At 62.3% G+C, this 13,570-nt stretch overlaps 2 protein-coding genes across 4 annotated transcripts; both read left to right on the top strand.

Moving 5' to 3' along the window:
• The first annotated feature begins 84 nt into the window (after window positions 1–84).
• CHLRE_13g604950v5 (uncharacterized protein) lies at window positions 85–8,020 on the top strand. Of its 3 annotated transcripts, none has more exons than XM_043069853.1 (5): window positions 85–867; window positions 1,099–1,284; window positions 1,620–1,847; window positions 1,950–2,315; window positions 2,640–8,020. In XM_043069853.1, exons 2-5 carry the CDS (start codon window positions 1,180–1,182, stop codon window positions 5,130–5,132), a joined length of 3,192 nt encoding a protein of 1,063 aa, XP_042917828.1. In that variant the 5' UTR covers window positions 85–867; window positions 1,099–1,179; the 3' UTR covers window positions 5,133–8,020. The 3 variants fall into 3 exon arrangements, with proteins under 3 accessions (XP_042917828.1, XP_042917827.1, XP_042917826.1); XM_043069852.1 differs by having other exon boundaries at window positions 625–867; window positions 1,064–1,284; XM_043069851.1 differs by having other exon boundaries at window positions 625–867; window positions 1,064–1,284; window positions 1,617–1,847.
• Window positions 8,021–8,494: 474 nt separating this feature from the next.
• On the top strand, window positions 8,495–13,570 carry CHLRE_13g604905v5 (uncharacterized protein). Its single transcript, XM_043069850.1, has 3 exons — window positions 8,495–8,749; window positions 8,916–9,073; window positions 9,224–13,570. The coding sequence occupies exons 2-3, from the start codon at window positions 8,933–8,935 to the stop codon at window positions 10,916–10,918; spliced, it is 1,836 nt and encodes a 611-aa protein (XP_042917825.1). The 5' UTR covers window positions 8,495–8,749; window positions 8,916–8,932; the 3' UTR covers window positions 10,919–13,570.

Genomic DNA, 13,570 nt, shown 5'->3' with positions numbered 1-13,570 from the left:
GTTGCTAGGGGGTTCCGCGGCTGCCAAAAGCTGGGGCACCCCTGCCGCAACATGTCTCCCCTGACTACCCTACGCTTTCAGATCCTTCACATACATACTTCGCTTATGACTTGCTGGCCAAGTGGGAAGGCGATATGAGCTCGTCTATTGTCGGCTTTGGCAGGTTTTGATGCTAGCACGGTCGAGCCGAAATGCGCCAATCCCCCCCCCCAGCAGGGCACATGCGAAGCCCTTCAGCACTTTCGCGACCGGCGGGGTTCCATGAGCAGCCATTTCCTCCACGCTTCATCATGTCATGCCCATTATTGACTACATGTAGCTGCTAGGAGTCTCTACAGGGCTAAAAGCAGCTACACTTACTCCTCACCGGGCACCCAAAGGCTCAATCGCTGACAAATATCGCGAAGTACATGCACCCATGACTCCACTGCAAGCCCGCACGCACACAGTCTCCGGGCACTTTCATGCTGGTGAAACGCAAAGCACCTGACGTCCGAAAACCTCTACACGGCACATGCTGACCGATAAAGCGCGGTCGGGCCCCGCAGCCTAAGGCGGGCCGTATGCCCGTGCGTAGCCATGTGACTCCACTGTGCAACGCCAAATTCCAATCTGATGCCCGGATTACTCTATGCGTCGCATTTGCCGGCATGACAACAAGTTGTTCAACAGCGCTTTGCTGCACTTTCGCGCGCAGTAAGGTTTCAGGATATTTAGGAGGCCGGACGCACCGGTCAAAGACGCCTGCCATTTCCCATACTAATATCAATCCCAGCGCGCTCTCTGGCTGGCGGGGCTTGCATACGGTCGCATTTTTTCAGTGAACCGCTGCTCGCCCGCAAGCAACTGAACCGCGACGGTCGCGTGGTAAGTAAGTGCCTGCGTACCTGCTTTCATGTACTTGAATAATCAAGCGTTCATATCTAGTAGCCAATCTCCTAAATGTGATTGCAAGCGTGCGACGTCAGCAGCGTTCTGGCGCAATGTGCCTGGCTCCGACACTAATAGTAGTCCTGAGTCCCTGCCGGCGTGACCTAAGATGCACACGGTCGCATGGCTGCAGTTACAAAATTCTGCATGTGCGGGGATGACGCCCAGGCACCGCGCGGCCGCGACCGGACCAACGCCGGTCACACTGCTGCCCGACCAGCGTTAGTCAAGACAGGCGCCGGCGCCGGCATGCAGCTGTGCGCATCTGGCCTCGCATGGCAGCAGCTGCAGCATGCGCCAGACGGCGCGGCGGACGGCTACTGCGGGAGCAGCTACTGCCAACGCAACAAGCAGGTAGGCGTACGTGTTGATTGCGCATTACGCGCGCGTGCGCGGGGGGGGGGGGCTCGTTGCAGGTGTGGATGGATGTGCCAGCCCGGCCGTGTCGTCGCAAGCTGGTGGGCCAGCAGGTCGGAGCGAGTGGCAGCATGCACCTGCAATGCGTTCTGCGCTGGCGTGCAAGTGTCGGTTACGCCTCGCTCCCGCCCTGTGGACTGACTGCCGCCGATGTAAGTGTGGCTGCTGGCTGCTGGCCGCGCTGGCCCCGCCCGCCTCCCCTCCATGATGACCTGCTGCCTCCTGCCCCGCCCACTGCCATTACCCGCCGGCACACACCTGGATGGCAGCAGGTTCAAGCGCTTGGACACAACTGTCATCACGGAGTCGGCAGTAGCAACAGTTCCTGGTGGCGGCAGGAGGTTGCGGCGCCAGCAGCAGCTGTCGCCAGCGGTACGGCAGCGGTGCCAGCGCACTGTGGCTACTACTGCAGCAGCGGCCATGTCGTCGTGTGTGGTCCCGCCGTGATGCCGACGCAGCAGCGCCCGGGGCATCGCCACACCCACAGCGCCAGCCCGTGCGCTCCCCACACCGGTGATCACCATGAGGAGGCGGCCCCAGGGGCCGCTGGGTCCGCCCCGCCGCACTAGCCGCACAGTGCGCAAGCGGCGGCTACTGCTCAGGCCGCCGCCGCAGCAGCAGCAACTGCTGCCGCCTCTACCGTGGACGGCTACAGCAGCGGCGGTGTCCACCATTCGGCACCGCCGGCGGCGGCGGCGCCCGCGCCCTCACTTCCGCCGCCGCCCTTGTGGATGGCTGCTGGTGCGGCTGCCGCCTCGCCACCGCCGCCGCCCGGCGGCACGGCCCCGCCGCCCGCCGGCGGCACGGCCCCGCCGGCCTGCCCCTTCCCCTCCTCCTCCCCGCCGCCGCCCTCCTGCCCTTCCCACTCCTCGGCGCTGCTGCTGCTGCACCACCTGTTTGAGCACTACCTGCAGCAGGTGCAGCTGAGTCAGGCGCTGTGCGGGCGGCTGCAAGGCATGATCTTGCAGGTGTGTTCGAAGGATTGAGCGCGTGTGTGGAATGAAGGTGTGCGCGTGTGTGCGTGCTAGCTAAAAGAGCACCAGGGGAGAGGCAGGGTTGATATCGCGCCGCCCGTGCGTGCGTGTGCGTGCGTGTCTCCGTCCGTGCACGTGCGTGCTGGGTAGAGAGCACGTCTGCGACCGGCTTAACATTTGGTCCGGGACAGCATACGCAGGTTACCCCACGCACCATGTTTCGTTTTGTCACAACATGTGCTGCGGTGCTCGTACCTTTATCATGCATGTGCGCTCGCTCGCAAACTGCTACCCATGCACGCCCCAATCAACATGCAGGCCGCGAGCATCCAACTCAAGATTGAGACCGGCATCCGACAGCTGGAGGACAGGGCTGCGGCGGCGGAGGGCCGCCCGGCTAGGCAAACCCTGGCTGACACGTGCTGGGGAGGGCTGCACGGCAGTAGCGGCGGCGCAGAGCTCATTCACCTGCTCCTGTTAGTTGAAGGCGGCTCCATGGGTGGCACCAAAGGCAGCAGCAGCAGCAGCGCTGATGCCGGCATGTGGGAGCAGCAGTTGCAGAGACTGCAGGCCCACCAATTCCAGCAGCTGCGGCAGCTGCAGTCGGCTGTAGCTGCTACTGCGGCGGCGGCGGCGGCTGATGATGAGGCTGCTACTACTGCCGGCAAGCAGGGGCGGCAGGGGCGGCGTGAGCCGCAGCAGCAGGGCGCGCCGCAAGGCACTGCCACTGCTGACGCTGCTGCTGCTGCCCGTTTTGCGCTGCTGGCAGCATCGGCTGCTGCTGCGGCATCCGGTGCTGACACGGCGGACGACATCATGACGGACTTGTTTGATGATGAGGACGATCACGAGGAAGGAGGCGGCGTTGATGAAGAGCAGGACACTGATGATGATGATGACATTGTTGCGGATGGCCAGGAGGGACAGCAGGCGGAGGCGGCGGAGGCCGCCTGGCACCTTCTCTCGCATCAGCAACAGCAACAGCAGGGCAGCTTTAGCAGCTTCGGATCCGCGCCGCCGGCGCCCTTCGGCGGCGTCGCCTGTCCCACCATCAACTACGGAGCCGTACGCAGCGTGTCACCCCTGGGCCTGCTGCAACCGGGGTCGGCCTCAGCGGCACCCCCCGCAGTGGCGGCGGCGGCAGGTATGCGTTCCTCATCCACCGCGTTGGTAGGCGTGGAGGCCGGCGGCGGCGGATTTGCGCAAGAGATGCCCGCACCGGCGGCTGGCGCCGCCGCCGCCACCAATGCGCCGGCTCCAGCGGAGGCGAACTCCGCCGCCGCCCCAGACGCCGCCTGGAGGGACGGCTGCAGCAGGGGCAAGTCATCAGCGCTGGCAGAGGTGTCAGCTGCACAGGCTGGAGCCGTGGTGGTGAGTGACGCGTTGGCTGCTACTGCAGTGCAGCAGCCGGCGATGCAGCGGCAGCAGCAGCAGCAGCTGCCGCAGCAGCAGCTGGAACAGCAGCAGCAGCAGCAGCAGCAGCTGCGGGAGCAGGAGCGCAATAAGCTGCAGGAGCAGATGCGGCAGCACCTGTTGCGGCAGCAGGAGGAGCAGCAGCAGCTGTTGCTGCAGCGGCAAATGCTCTTGCAACAGCATCAGATGTCGCGGCAGCAGCAAGAGCTCTCTGTGCAGCAGCAGCAGCAGCAGCAGCAGCGGTTCAGCATCTCCACAAGCAGCAGCCCTGAGGCGCCCACCGCAGCATTACGCTCTGCCGTTGCTGCCCCCGCCGGCGCTGCCGGTGCTTCTGCTGCTGTGTCCGCAAACACCGCACCTGGCTTGCCCAACCGCAGCAATAGCTGCTGGCTGCAGCAGCCCCAGCAGCTGCAGCAGCTGCCGCAGGCGGCTGTAGCAGTGGCTGTAACGGCGCGGCTGAGCGGGCGGGAGGTGCCAGCAGTAGTGGCGCTGCGTGGCAGCAACAGCAGCCTCCACCAAATGGAGGGGGCTGTGGTGCCAGCAGCCAACGATGCTGCTCTTGCCACATATGCTGCCACCACCACCACTGCTGCGGACTCGCCGCCAGAGCCGCAGCACGCGGCCGGTGGCGGTGGCGGCGGTGCTCCCACGTGCACGCTGCAGCAGTGGCAGCAGCAGGCCCGTGGGGGCGCTGTGGCCGCAGCGGCGGAGGGCTGGCGTGCATACGGCGGTGGTGCCAGCACCAGCAGCAGCGGAAGCAAGCATGCCCGCCGCCGCAGCGGTAGCTGTCATTCCAAGCAGCAGCACCTGAAGCGCCGAGGACGCGGAGCGGCGGAGAGCACGGTGGAGCCCGAGCTAAGTCCGGAGGAGGCGAGGCGGCGGGCGCTGCTGGACGCGCCCAGGCCGCCACCGGTCATCACGCGTATCGTCCGCTCGGCCTCCGGCGCCACCGTCAGCACCATCCTAGGTGCCAGCGGCGGTAGCGGCGGTGACGGTGGCGGAGGTGGAGGCAGCGGAAACAGCGGCAGTGGAGGCAGCAGCGGTGACCTCTCGGCGATGCTGGCGATGCCGCTAGTAATGCTTCTGCCCTCATCGCCCGCCGCCGCCGCGCCCAGCTGCGGCCCTCAACGCCCTGGCACCGGCGGCGGCACCGTGGGAACGAATGGCTTTGGCGCCGAGGACGTTAGCGAGGGCGGCGGCGGCGGGGAGGTCGGGCGTGAAGCTGTGCTCAACGTGCGTGGGGGAAAGGTGCGGGTGCTGCCGCCTCTGCACCGGCCTACGGCGGAGCACCAGCAGCAGCAGGGCATATCGCTGCCGCGGCGCAGCCCCTTCCAACCCGCCGACAGCAGCCGCCTCGCCCCGACTACTGCTCACATCCAGCAGTGGCAGCAGCAGTAGCAGCAGCAGTGCTAGCTGGCAGTAGTGGTAATGGCGGTGGCGATCTGATGACTGCCATTCATACATTTTCGGCACGGCAGTAGCGGCAGCAGGCAGTGAATGAAGGGGCTGGAGACGGAGAGGAGCGGAGATGACGTATGGATGGCTTCATTCATAATCGAGAGTCACCATTGATCAGAGCTCATCATCATGACTTGCTTGAAGCTAGGATTGAGCGCGGGAATGGCCTTGTGCGTGGTGACTCCTGCCATACATACCGGGCGGGCGGGCCCATGGTTCTTATCACTGCGACACGTGGTTTGATTCAGTAGAGAGTGGAAGACTGTGCAAGGTCGTTTTGTATTCGGTTTGGTGGATGCGACATGTAGGCGACTAGGCGTGCACGTGCACCAAGTAAGTCCATACCGCCCATGCAGCCATGTTTCCGGATGAAGATGAGCGCTCGTATCCGTGGTAGACTCGTATCCACACCATTAGTATACTTGACAGTAGTCACACTTTTACGTCTACGCAACCCCGGGAAACTTTAACCCCCAATTTCAGATGCTTGCTTGCTCATTTGCACGCACAGAGAAGTGGTGGCGGCACGGCACTTAATTCGATGGAGCGGCGTGGCTGCCTCCGGCTAAGGTGCCACTCAAAGCATAATGGTAGCAATTGGCAATCGGCAACAGTTTGTTACAGGGGCCGCCCTGATTTGTTATGTAGGTTCATTGGTTCCCTTGTCGCGCCTATTCACTGTAAGCTGATGAGGCAAAGCAGCAGGCTGGGTCTATCTGCACGATGCTGCAGTGTGCGCGCTGCAGTAGTACGATGAAATACGCGGCTGGGTGACGCCACACGCAATAGCATTCAATAGGCACTACACTTTCTACTGGCTGTTGGTCTCAGTTGGTTGCAGCAAATTTAGCTGTTTGCACGGGATGCTGTTAGCTGCTATAGGGACTACGGGCGATGAGGAACACTATGGGCAAAGGACTTGCAGCTGCACGGCTGGAGCCAGTGTGTGTGTGTGTGTGTGTGTGTGTGTGTGTGTGTGTGTGTGTGTGTGTGTGTGTGTGCGTGCGTGTGTGTGTGTGTGTGCGTGTGCGTGTGTGTGCGTGTGTGTGTGTGTGTGTGTGTGTGTGTGTGTGTGTGTGTGTGTGTGTGTGCGGGTAAGCTGGCGCTTCTCCTATCGGGAACCGCAAGCGCACGCAGCGGCTTCTGGAAAATGAAGCATTGAAGTGGTTACAGAGCATTCATGCACGTTGACACGGTTCGTCTCGATAGGATTTATGCATTCAATTCTGCGAAGGAGTTAAGGGGCGTAGCGGGCCTGCGCCCGCATTTACACGTTTCGTGGGCGCCTGGATGGGCGCACTGCCCTCAATTACTGGGACGGATTGTTGCAAGTCTTTTTGAACTGTTCTGCGGATGCGCTGGTGTTGACAGTAATGTGGTGCGGCGTTGAGTTTGATGCGGGTAGCTGCTCCGAGTGGGGAAGGCAGCTCGTGTGGTGTAGAGGGCAGAGAGCGTGGGCATGGGCGTAGGGCATGTGTTCAGGCCCCGTGCTGCTGGGGCTTGGGGTCTAGTTAGCTGCTTTGCACGGGCTTTTGCACGGTGGCTGTATGGTCGGCCCGGTGGGGCTGTGCGGTCACGGGGGAGGTTTACACGCGCGGGCCACTCCAGTGGTTGTCGGCGCCCTGGGGGTTGCGAGGTCGGTGGCGGCACCGCTCCAAGTTCGGCCAGGGAGGTTTGGAGACGTGTCAGGTTGTTGTTGGAGTTGAGTGCTTGTACCCCTGTGGTGTTCGCAATGAGGAGTAGCTGCAGGCCCTGCTTGCTGCTGGCAGCCTCGTCGGCCGCCCCGAGGCCATCTAACATGGAATCAGGGCCAGGATGGTGACATGCGGACTTGCAAGTAAGGCACTGGCTGGCGGCGCCTTTGCCTTGTGGGATAATCATGAAGGTAATGGCGGGGGTGGCCTGGTGTTCTAGGAGTTCGATCGATGCTGTTGCCCACGCCAGTGCCTTTGTGCAGGCGTCTGGGTCAGGGTCGTCGGGGTGGGCGAGGGAAAGGCCATCAAACGGGGCCGTGTACGCATCATGTGAGGCCCCGAAGAGGGAGTCAGCTGCGTGTTGGCTGTAATATTTAGTGGCCCGGCCCGAGCAGTTGAGTGGAGAGGCAAAGCGTTCCACCAGCCCCACTGGGCGGTCAGGGTCTGAGTGTGTCGAGGCAAGGCAGTTATACAGCGCCAGCTTCAGGGACTCGGGGAGAGAGCGCTCACGTGCGGGGGCCGACTTGCATGTCTTGCCTTTGCTGTCTACCCGTGTGCGGAGTAGCAGTTTAGCCAAGTCTTCCGGGAAGCCCCCTTGAGATCGGTGCGGGCTGGTTGCGTCATGGTGGGTAGATAGGGCGTGTTCATACCGAGCTTTAAGAGTCAGCAAGGTACCTAGCGTAACGGATGCTATGTGGCGTCCGGTAGGGCTGTAAACGTGGGCGAGGGTGCGTTCATCAGTGTATGTGTCTGGGATTTGGATTGTATACCTTCCGGTGGGGTGGACGTCGAGGTAGGGATTGCACGGGTTGGTGTCAATGCGCGGGTTCTGTTTGGTGGTGCGTCGGACGTGGGACGCGGCCACGTCGGCTTGCGTCCATCGCCCTTGCTGTTGGGTAGGTGTAAGACGGGCGTCTTTGGGCTTGGGTTGTGGCATGGGTGTAGGGGGTTCTGCAAGTTTCCGCAAGTGTTCGGAGATGGCATTTGGGGCATTTGTCTACGGGTTCGCTGGTGGGGTTCCATTTCATGCGCAGGAAATGTTTGCAGCACGCTTGCCCGTATCCCATGTGTGCGGCAGCAGTCCCAGTATACTTCATGCGGGTGTAGGCCTCAGCCGCTCCTTTAACGATGGTTGTGTCCTTCCAAGCTACCTCATAGTAGCGCTCGCTCGTACGTACGGTATGTGGGGGTGTCGACGCGCAAACAACCGCCAGTATTTGCTCAGCGCTTCAGGATCTGTCACAATACACCGCACGTCGAGGTGAGGGGGTGGCGGGTTCCGGATGGAAAACAGACAGCACGGCACACCAGGAGACGAGAAGTACCGTACATCCCATCCATCCCTGCAGCGGTACGCCTGCACCCCAACCGCCAAGCCATCTCCCCTGGTGCCCCGTTCTCAATAAGCACACGCGAAGCACCGGCTGCAGCGAAAGGTTACTGGCAAGTAAGACGGTCGCCGCCTGGTTCAGCACCACATACTTCCTGCGCACGTAGTCAACGCGACCCGCGCAATCATGGACCCAGACTCTCGATGGGCCCCCAGGCCGACGAACGGCAATGCAGACCGACAGTTTCTTCTGTCCAACCTTATATTTACGTTATTGTAGGCAGAATTTGTTCAATCTAGGCTTACGCTGCAACACTGTGCAGTGCTCGGGACTCACTGAGGGTTCTCGAGTGACACACAGCCGGACTCGGAGGCCTTGTAGCTGCACTTGAGCACCCTTTGTAATACAGGTTTGTATAGACTGGTCTACATAACTGATCCGTGGGCTGGAGGACGACCTTGGTTCGATTGTGCAAAAGCAGTTGAGCGCCTCGGCAAGCACAGGAGGCTGGCGAGAACGCAGCGCTATACTGGTGAGAGCGTTGTTGGGTTCGCTCCGACTGCAGCGGTAGCGAGGAAAAGCGAGCGTTGCAGGGCCACGGTGACGCAGGCCCGGAAGGCGCAAGTCCCCAGGCGCGCGGTGCTTTTGAATTGCATAAAATGTGATGCACTGCTGTTGATGCACGTACTTTCCTGCAGGCTGAACCTACGGAGTCATGGCCGACAACGCCGCACAGACGGCAGGTTTGCGCAAGCTGAAATCAGCGGAGTTACTGGTGTTCATGCAGTCGCGACTGAGTATGCAAGTGGGCATGCAGAGGGAGCTCACGTCCCATCTTGGGCACCTTGTTAGCCAGGCAAGTTGGTTTTGATTGCTACGCTAAATACGACTTGCAAGGTCAGCGTTATCGGGCTTCCAGGCGGTCGACTGCAGCGCAAACGCTAGGTTTTGCCAAACCCTCGAAACCATTTCGAGTGGTTGACTCGCCCTCACGTGTTCTGCGCAGGCTCAAACAATACAGGACACCATAATCGGCGCACTCAAGTACCTAGACGCCAAAGACTGCGACTGTGTCGACACTGGAAGCGCAGACGCTCTCGCCACCAGCGGCGTCAAGCCAGTCATCGGCTGCGCCGCTACGCCATGCGCAGAACCACGTGACAGCCCCACGTCAGGGCCTGAGACAACGCCGCCGCAGACGCCGCAGCCGCTGCTGCAGCTGCTAGCGCCGTCAGCGGCGGCAACAAGCGAAGCAGCAGCGGCGGCCGCCGCGCCGCCCCCACCACGGGCCCTCGACTCCTCCTTGTGTCGCGCACACTCCGTCACCAGCAGCCTGACGCAGCTGGTACAGGCGGGCGCGGCCCCCGCGATGGTGGCGGCGGCGGCGGCGGCCGCAGGCGGACCAGAGCAGCACTACTCGGAAGCGGACGCCGACGGCGGCGGCGGCGGCGGCCGGGTGCCCCGCTCGCCGTCACCTTCCGTCGCGGGCTCATCCGGAAGCGATGCCAGCACGACGCAAGGCACCGCTGCAGCTGCGCTTAACCGCCTAGGTAGCAGCGGCTACAGCTTCGGCAGCGGCGGCGGCGACGGAAGGGGCGGCAGCAGCGTTTCCGGCGCCCTCCGCCGCAACCATCAGCACAAGCGCAGTCACTCGGTGGCGTCTACGGGGGATACCGGGGGCGCCATGCCGGCTGCCGCCGCGTCTGTGGGTGCTGCGGTCCAAGCGCTGGAGCCGCTGCCGTGCGCCCGTGCGGCGGCCGCCGCCAATGCTGGTGGCGGCTGTGGCGCCATAGGGGGTGGCGGCTGCGGCACCGTAGGGGGTGGCGGCTGCGGCACCGTAGGGGGTGGCGGCTGTGGCGCCATAGGGGGTGGCGGCTGCGGCACCGTAGGGGGTGCGGGCGCCACGGCGCGGGCCCCGCAACCACGAGCTTCCAAGCGGCGCTGCACCGGCGCCGCTACAGCCACAGCTACAGCTACAGCTGCAGCCATACCGCCGCGGCGTGCGTCCAGCGGGGCGGCGATGACGCTGCCTCTCGCGGCGGCTGTGGCCCCGGGCAGTGGTGGCGGCGGCGGCGGTAGCAGCCCGTGGCACCCGCATGCAGGAGCACTAGCGCCCCAGCTGCCACCGGCACTGCTGCCGCAGCTTCCGCTCCTGCATCGGCCGCTGCCGGATACGCAGCCGAATCCCCTGGGGCCGGCGGCGGCTGCTCCGAGCAGTGCTGCTACAGCTGCTACAGCTGCTACAGCCGGCATGGCGGCGGCGCCGGCATTGCCGAGTCACGTTGCAGCGGCCCTGCGGCAGCAGCAGTTGGCGCTGCTGCAGCTGCAGGCGATGCAGCGGAACCTGCTGGTGCAACAACAGCAGCTGCAGCTGCAGCAACAGCAGCAGCTGCAGCAGCAGCAGGTGGTGCAGCGGCAAGAGGACATGCAGCTTCAGGTGCAGCTGCGACAGCTGCAGCAGCAGGTGCAGGTGCACAAGCGGCAACAGCAGCAGCTGCAGCTAAAGCAGCCGCTGGCTTCTCCACACGCACAGCCCATGCTGTCCCTGGCACACATGCCGGGGCGTGCCACCGCTGCTGCGGCTTCACCCATGGGCGGTGGCTGCGGCAACGGCGGCGTCGCGCCTCTTGGCAGCCCTGCTGACGGTGCGGTGGGACCTCTGCTGCCGCGTAGCTCAACAAGCGCGGCAGGGCAGCTGTAGGCAGGTATGTGGTTGCGCACGCTGTGGATCGGGTGGACGTGGTGGCATGCGGCCGACCGGCCAGACGCCAGTTCCCCTGACGCATGCAGCAAAGTTGCCACAATACAGAAAATGACGTGTGAGGGAGGGATGTCCTCGAGCGGCAGGGAAGCTGGCGAGTGTTGAGTGTTGAATACTGCAAAGTGGGGACACTGGGGCCCGGGGAAATGAGTCGTTGCAATTCGCTGCGACGGTTTTGCAAGTGCTGCATCTATTTCGGTCACAATACGCCGTACTTGAGGGCTCCGTACATGCGGTAGCTGCAAAGCAGCCCTTTCCTGCTTCAGGAAACCTTGCATCATGAGATGCTTTGCGGCATCATCACTTGTGTGCGGAAAAGGCTGCGTGTGGTTTTCCAACTGGGATATTCTTTTGATGGGGGCGGGTTGCGGCGCCATGCCAATGGTGACGTTCATGTTGGCTGGGTGCCGTGCGTCCAACCGCCGCGTGTCCAACTGCCGTGTGTCCAACTGGTTCACCTGCCGTGTGTCCAACTGTGTGTTCAACTGCCGTGTGTCCAACTGCATAACCGCCTTCAGTTGGCGAGTTACCAGAGCCCCGACATGGGGCCCTGCCCAGGAGGCCCAAGCCCGCACGCCAGTCGACCGGCGTGTGCCACTGACGTGAAGTCTGCTTGTTCGCCGACAAAGGGCTGGGAAGCGCAGGGTACAATGGGTCATGCGTGCGAACCAGTTCATGGATGAGTTGTTGCTAACGTGTTACTGGACCTTAGTCAGTCATCAGTTGTTCCTGGATGTTGGTTGAGGCAGTTGCATCGCGGCAAATTGCTGACAGTTTACCAGACCGTTGATTTGGATTGGAATGTGCAGTGACAGTGCGGTTGCAGGCATGGAGCTCCTTCGTTGAGTTCTTTGGTGTGCAGACGCTGGAACAGTCCTTGCGGTATCAACTACCGTATCAAGGAGGGAGATTCCGACCAACAAAGGTTAGCCGCACCCATGGCCAGGCCTTCTTTGGGCTTGCTACTGCATGTGCCTAGCTGTTATCACCAGGGGTGGATTGATACCGTACACGATGTTTGTTTGGCATGATAATGCGTGGAGCGGCCTCGAGGAAGGATCGGGGGCGGGGGCGGGAGTTGTTGTTGTTGTTGTTGTTGGCATGCAAGTCACGAGACTGGGGCGGCATGCGAGCATGAAGCATGGCGCTGCACCATTGATGCAATGTGCCCGCGACCGCAGTCGCATCGCTGCATACGCATGGACTCCTAAAAAGACAGTCACGGTGCTAGGAACCTAATCGAAGCAAATCAGAGCCCCGTTGCCACCGCCGTGGGGGTCGTGCGAACAAAGGCGCGGCGAGCGCGATTGAATGGTTGCACAACAGACTTGTTGGCACCTGCGCAAAAACCGCTGTGTATGAGTATTGGACGCAGGCGGAGCGGTTTGGAGGTGTGTCGGCCTGGGGCCTGGCGACCCCCATCGGTTTGCTTGGCAAGCGTCACCCTAACCTAAGCAGTGCTCGAGCTGTTTAGGGACTGGCCACCCCACACGTCGCAGTAAGTAGGGTGTGACTGACTGGACGCACCCATGCGTGCCTCCTGCGTTGGAGGGAACGTGCTGTGATGGGACGCGGCAGCACCCGCCGCAGGAGCCCCGCACGGTGCCGCACGGTGCGGTCACGCACGCGAGCCGAGTGGCCTGTGACGACGGCAGCTGCTGGCGCGGCAGCGAGGGAGATACGAGTCAGTCGTTTGCGTGCGCCGGGACTTGAGTGCAACCGCGCGCAACCACCGTGCCAACATGTTGATTGTTTCCGTTGATCTGCAACTGTGTGTGTGTGTGTGTGTGTGTGTGTGTTAAAGAGCACAAGGAAAACATTGCGCAAAGACAGTGTATGCGATGCAGCAAAGCGACGGTTTACGGGTGTGTGTGTGTGTGTGTGCGTGTGTGTGTGGTGCACAAGCATGTGTGGTGCGGTTGTCGGGACAGGGTTGCGCGCATGCATACCGATTGCACGGGGCAGGCTGCAGCGGGCTGGCCAAACGCCATCGCTGTGCGGCCGCCCTTGACTTGGGGCTGTCTCTTCAAGGGCGTGAGAGAGCGTGGAACTAGGATACTTTGATCTGAGCCGAGCATGACGAGGGCGGGCCATGCCAGTTCAGGGGCAGGAGAACTGCAAAGGGGCGGGCGACGCACACGCGCAAGGTTACAGTGCGCGCACATCGGTACCGTATACATGGCCATACACCTCTGCGTTTCAGGGTACCGGTACACAATTTTGGAGCAATAAGACCAGGCTGGCCCACGATGTTTCAACAAGGTCTGATCGCGGCTTGATGTCTTGACAGGAGATCTACTACGGGAGCGTTACTCATGCATGCGGTCTTGTGCATGGACATCGGCGAATATCGGCGTGGTGGGGTGTGCGCGTGCAGGGGCCGGCGGGGGGCACTCGACTTGTTTGCAGGCACAGTAGGTTAGTCGGCGCATGGCTGGGCGGACGCGTGCGGATCGGGGAAGGCGTGTGCGCTGGATGCGAGGAAGGATGCGGGACTGGGGACGGGCGAGTGATGATAAGAATCTGTCTTGAGGTGCTGTGGCGCTGCCCTGGTGAGCCAACATGCCACTGGTCACAACTCATAATTCATAT

Source organism: Chlamydomonas reinhardtii, chromosome 13 (assembly GCF_000002595.2).
Source record: "Chlamydomonas reinhardtii strain CC-503 cw92 mt+ chromosome 13, whole genome shotgun sequence".
In the NCBI taxonomy this organism is placed as follows: domain Eukaryota; kingdom Viridiplantae; phylum Chlorophyta; class Chlorophyceae; order Chlamydomonadales; family Chlamydomonadaceae; genus Chlamydomonas; species Chlamydomonas reinhardtii.
The sequence above is the reverse complement of the archived record's forward strand: the minus strand, read 5'-3'. Positions and strand labels throughout refer to the sequence as shown.

What these genes read in the sequence shown, in the direction of transcription:
- CHLRE_13g604950v5 (XM_043069851.1), top strand. Translation starts at nt 1,078, where the DNA reads ATGTGCGGGGATGACGCCCAGGCACCGCGCGGCCGCGACCGGACCAAC. An exon ending in ACTGCCAACGCAACAAGCAG is followed by an intron (nt 1,285 to 1,616) that starts GTAGGCGTACGT and finishes CCTGGATGGCAG; the next exon opens with CAGGTTCAAGCGCTTGGACA. An exon ending in CCCACAGCGCCAGCCCGTGC is followed by an intron (nt 1,848 to 1,949) that starts GCTCCCCACACC and finishes GCTACTGCTCAG; the next exon opens with GCCGCCGCCGCAGCAGCAGC.
- CHLRE_13g604905v5 (XM_043069850.1), top strand. Translation starts at nt 8,933, where the DNA reads ATGGCCGACAACGCCGCACAGACGGCAGGTTTGCGCAAGCTGAAATCA. An exon ending in TTGGGCACCTTGTTAGCCAG is followed by an intron (nt 9,074 to 9,223) that starts GCAAGTTGGTTT and finishes TGTTCTGCGCAG; the next exon opens with GCTCAAACAATACAGGACAC.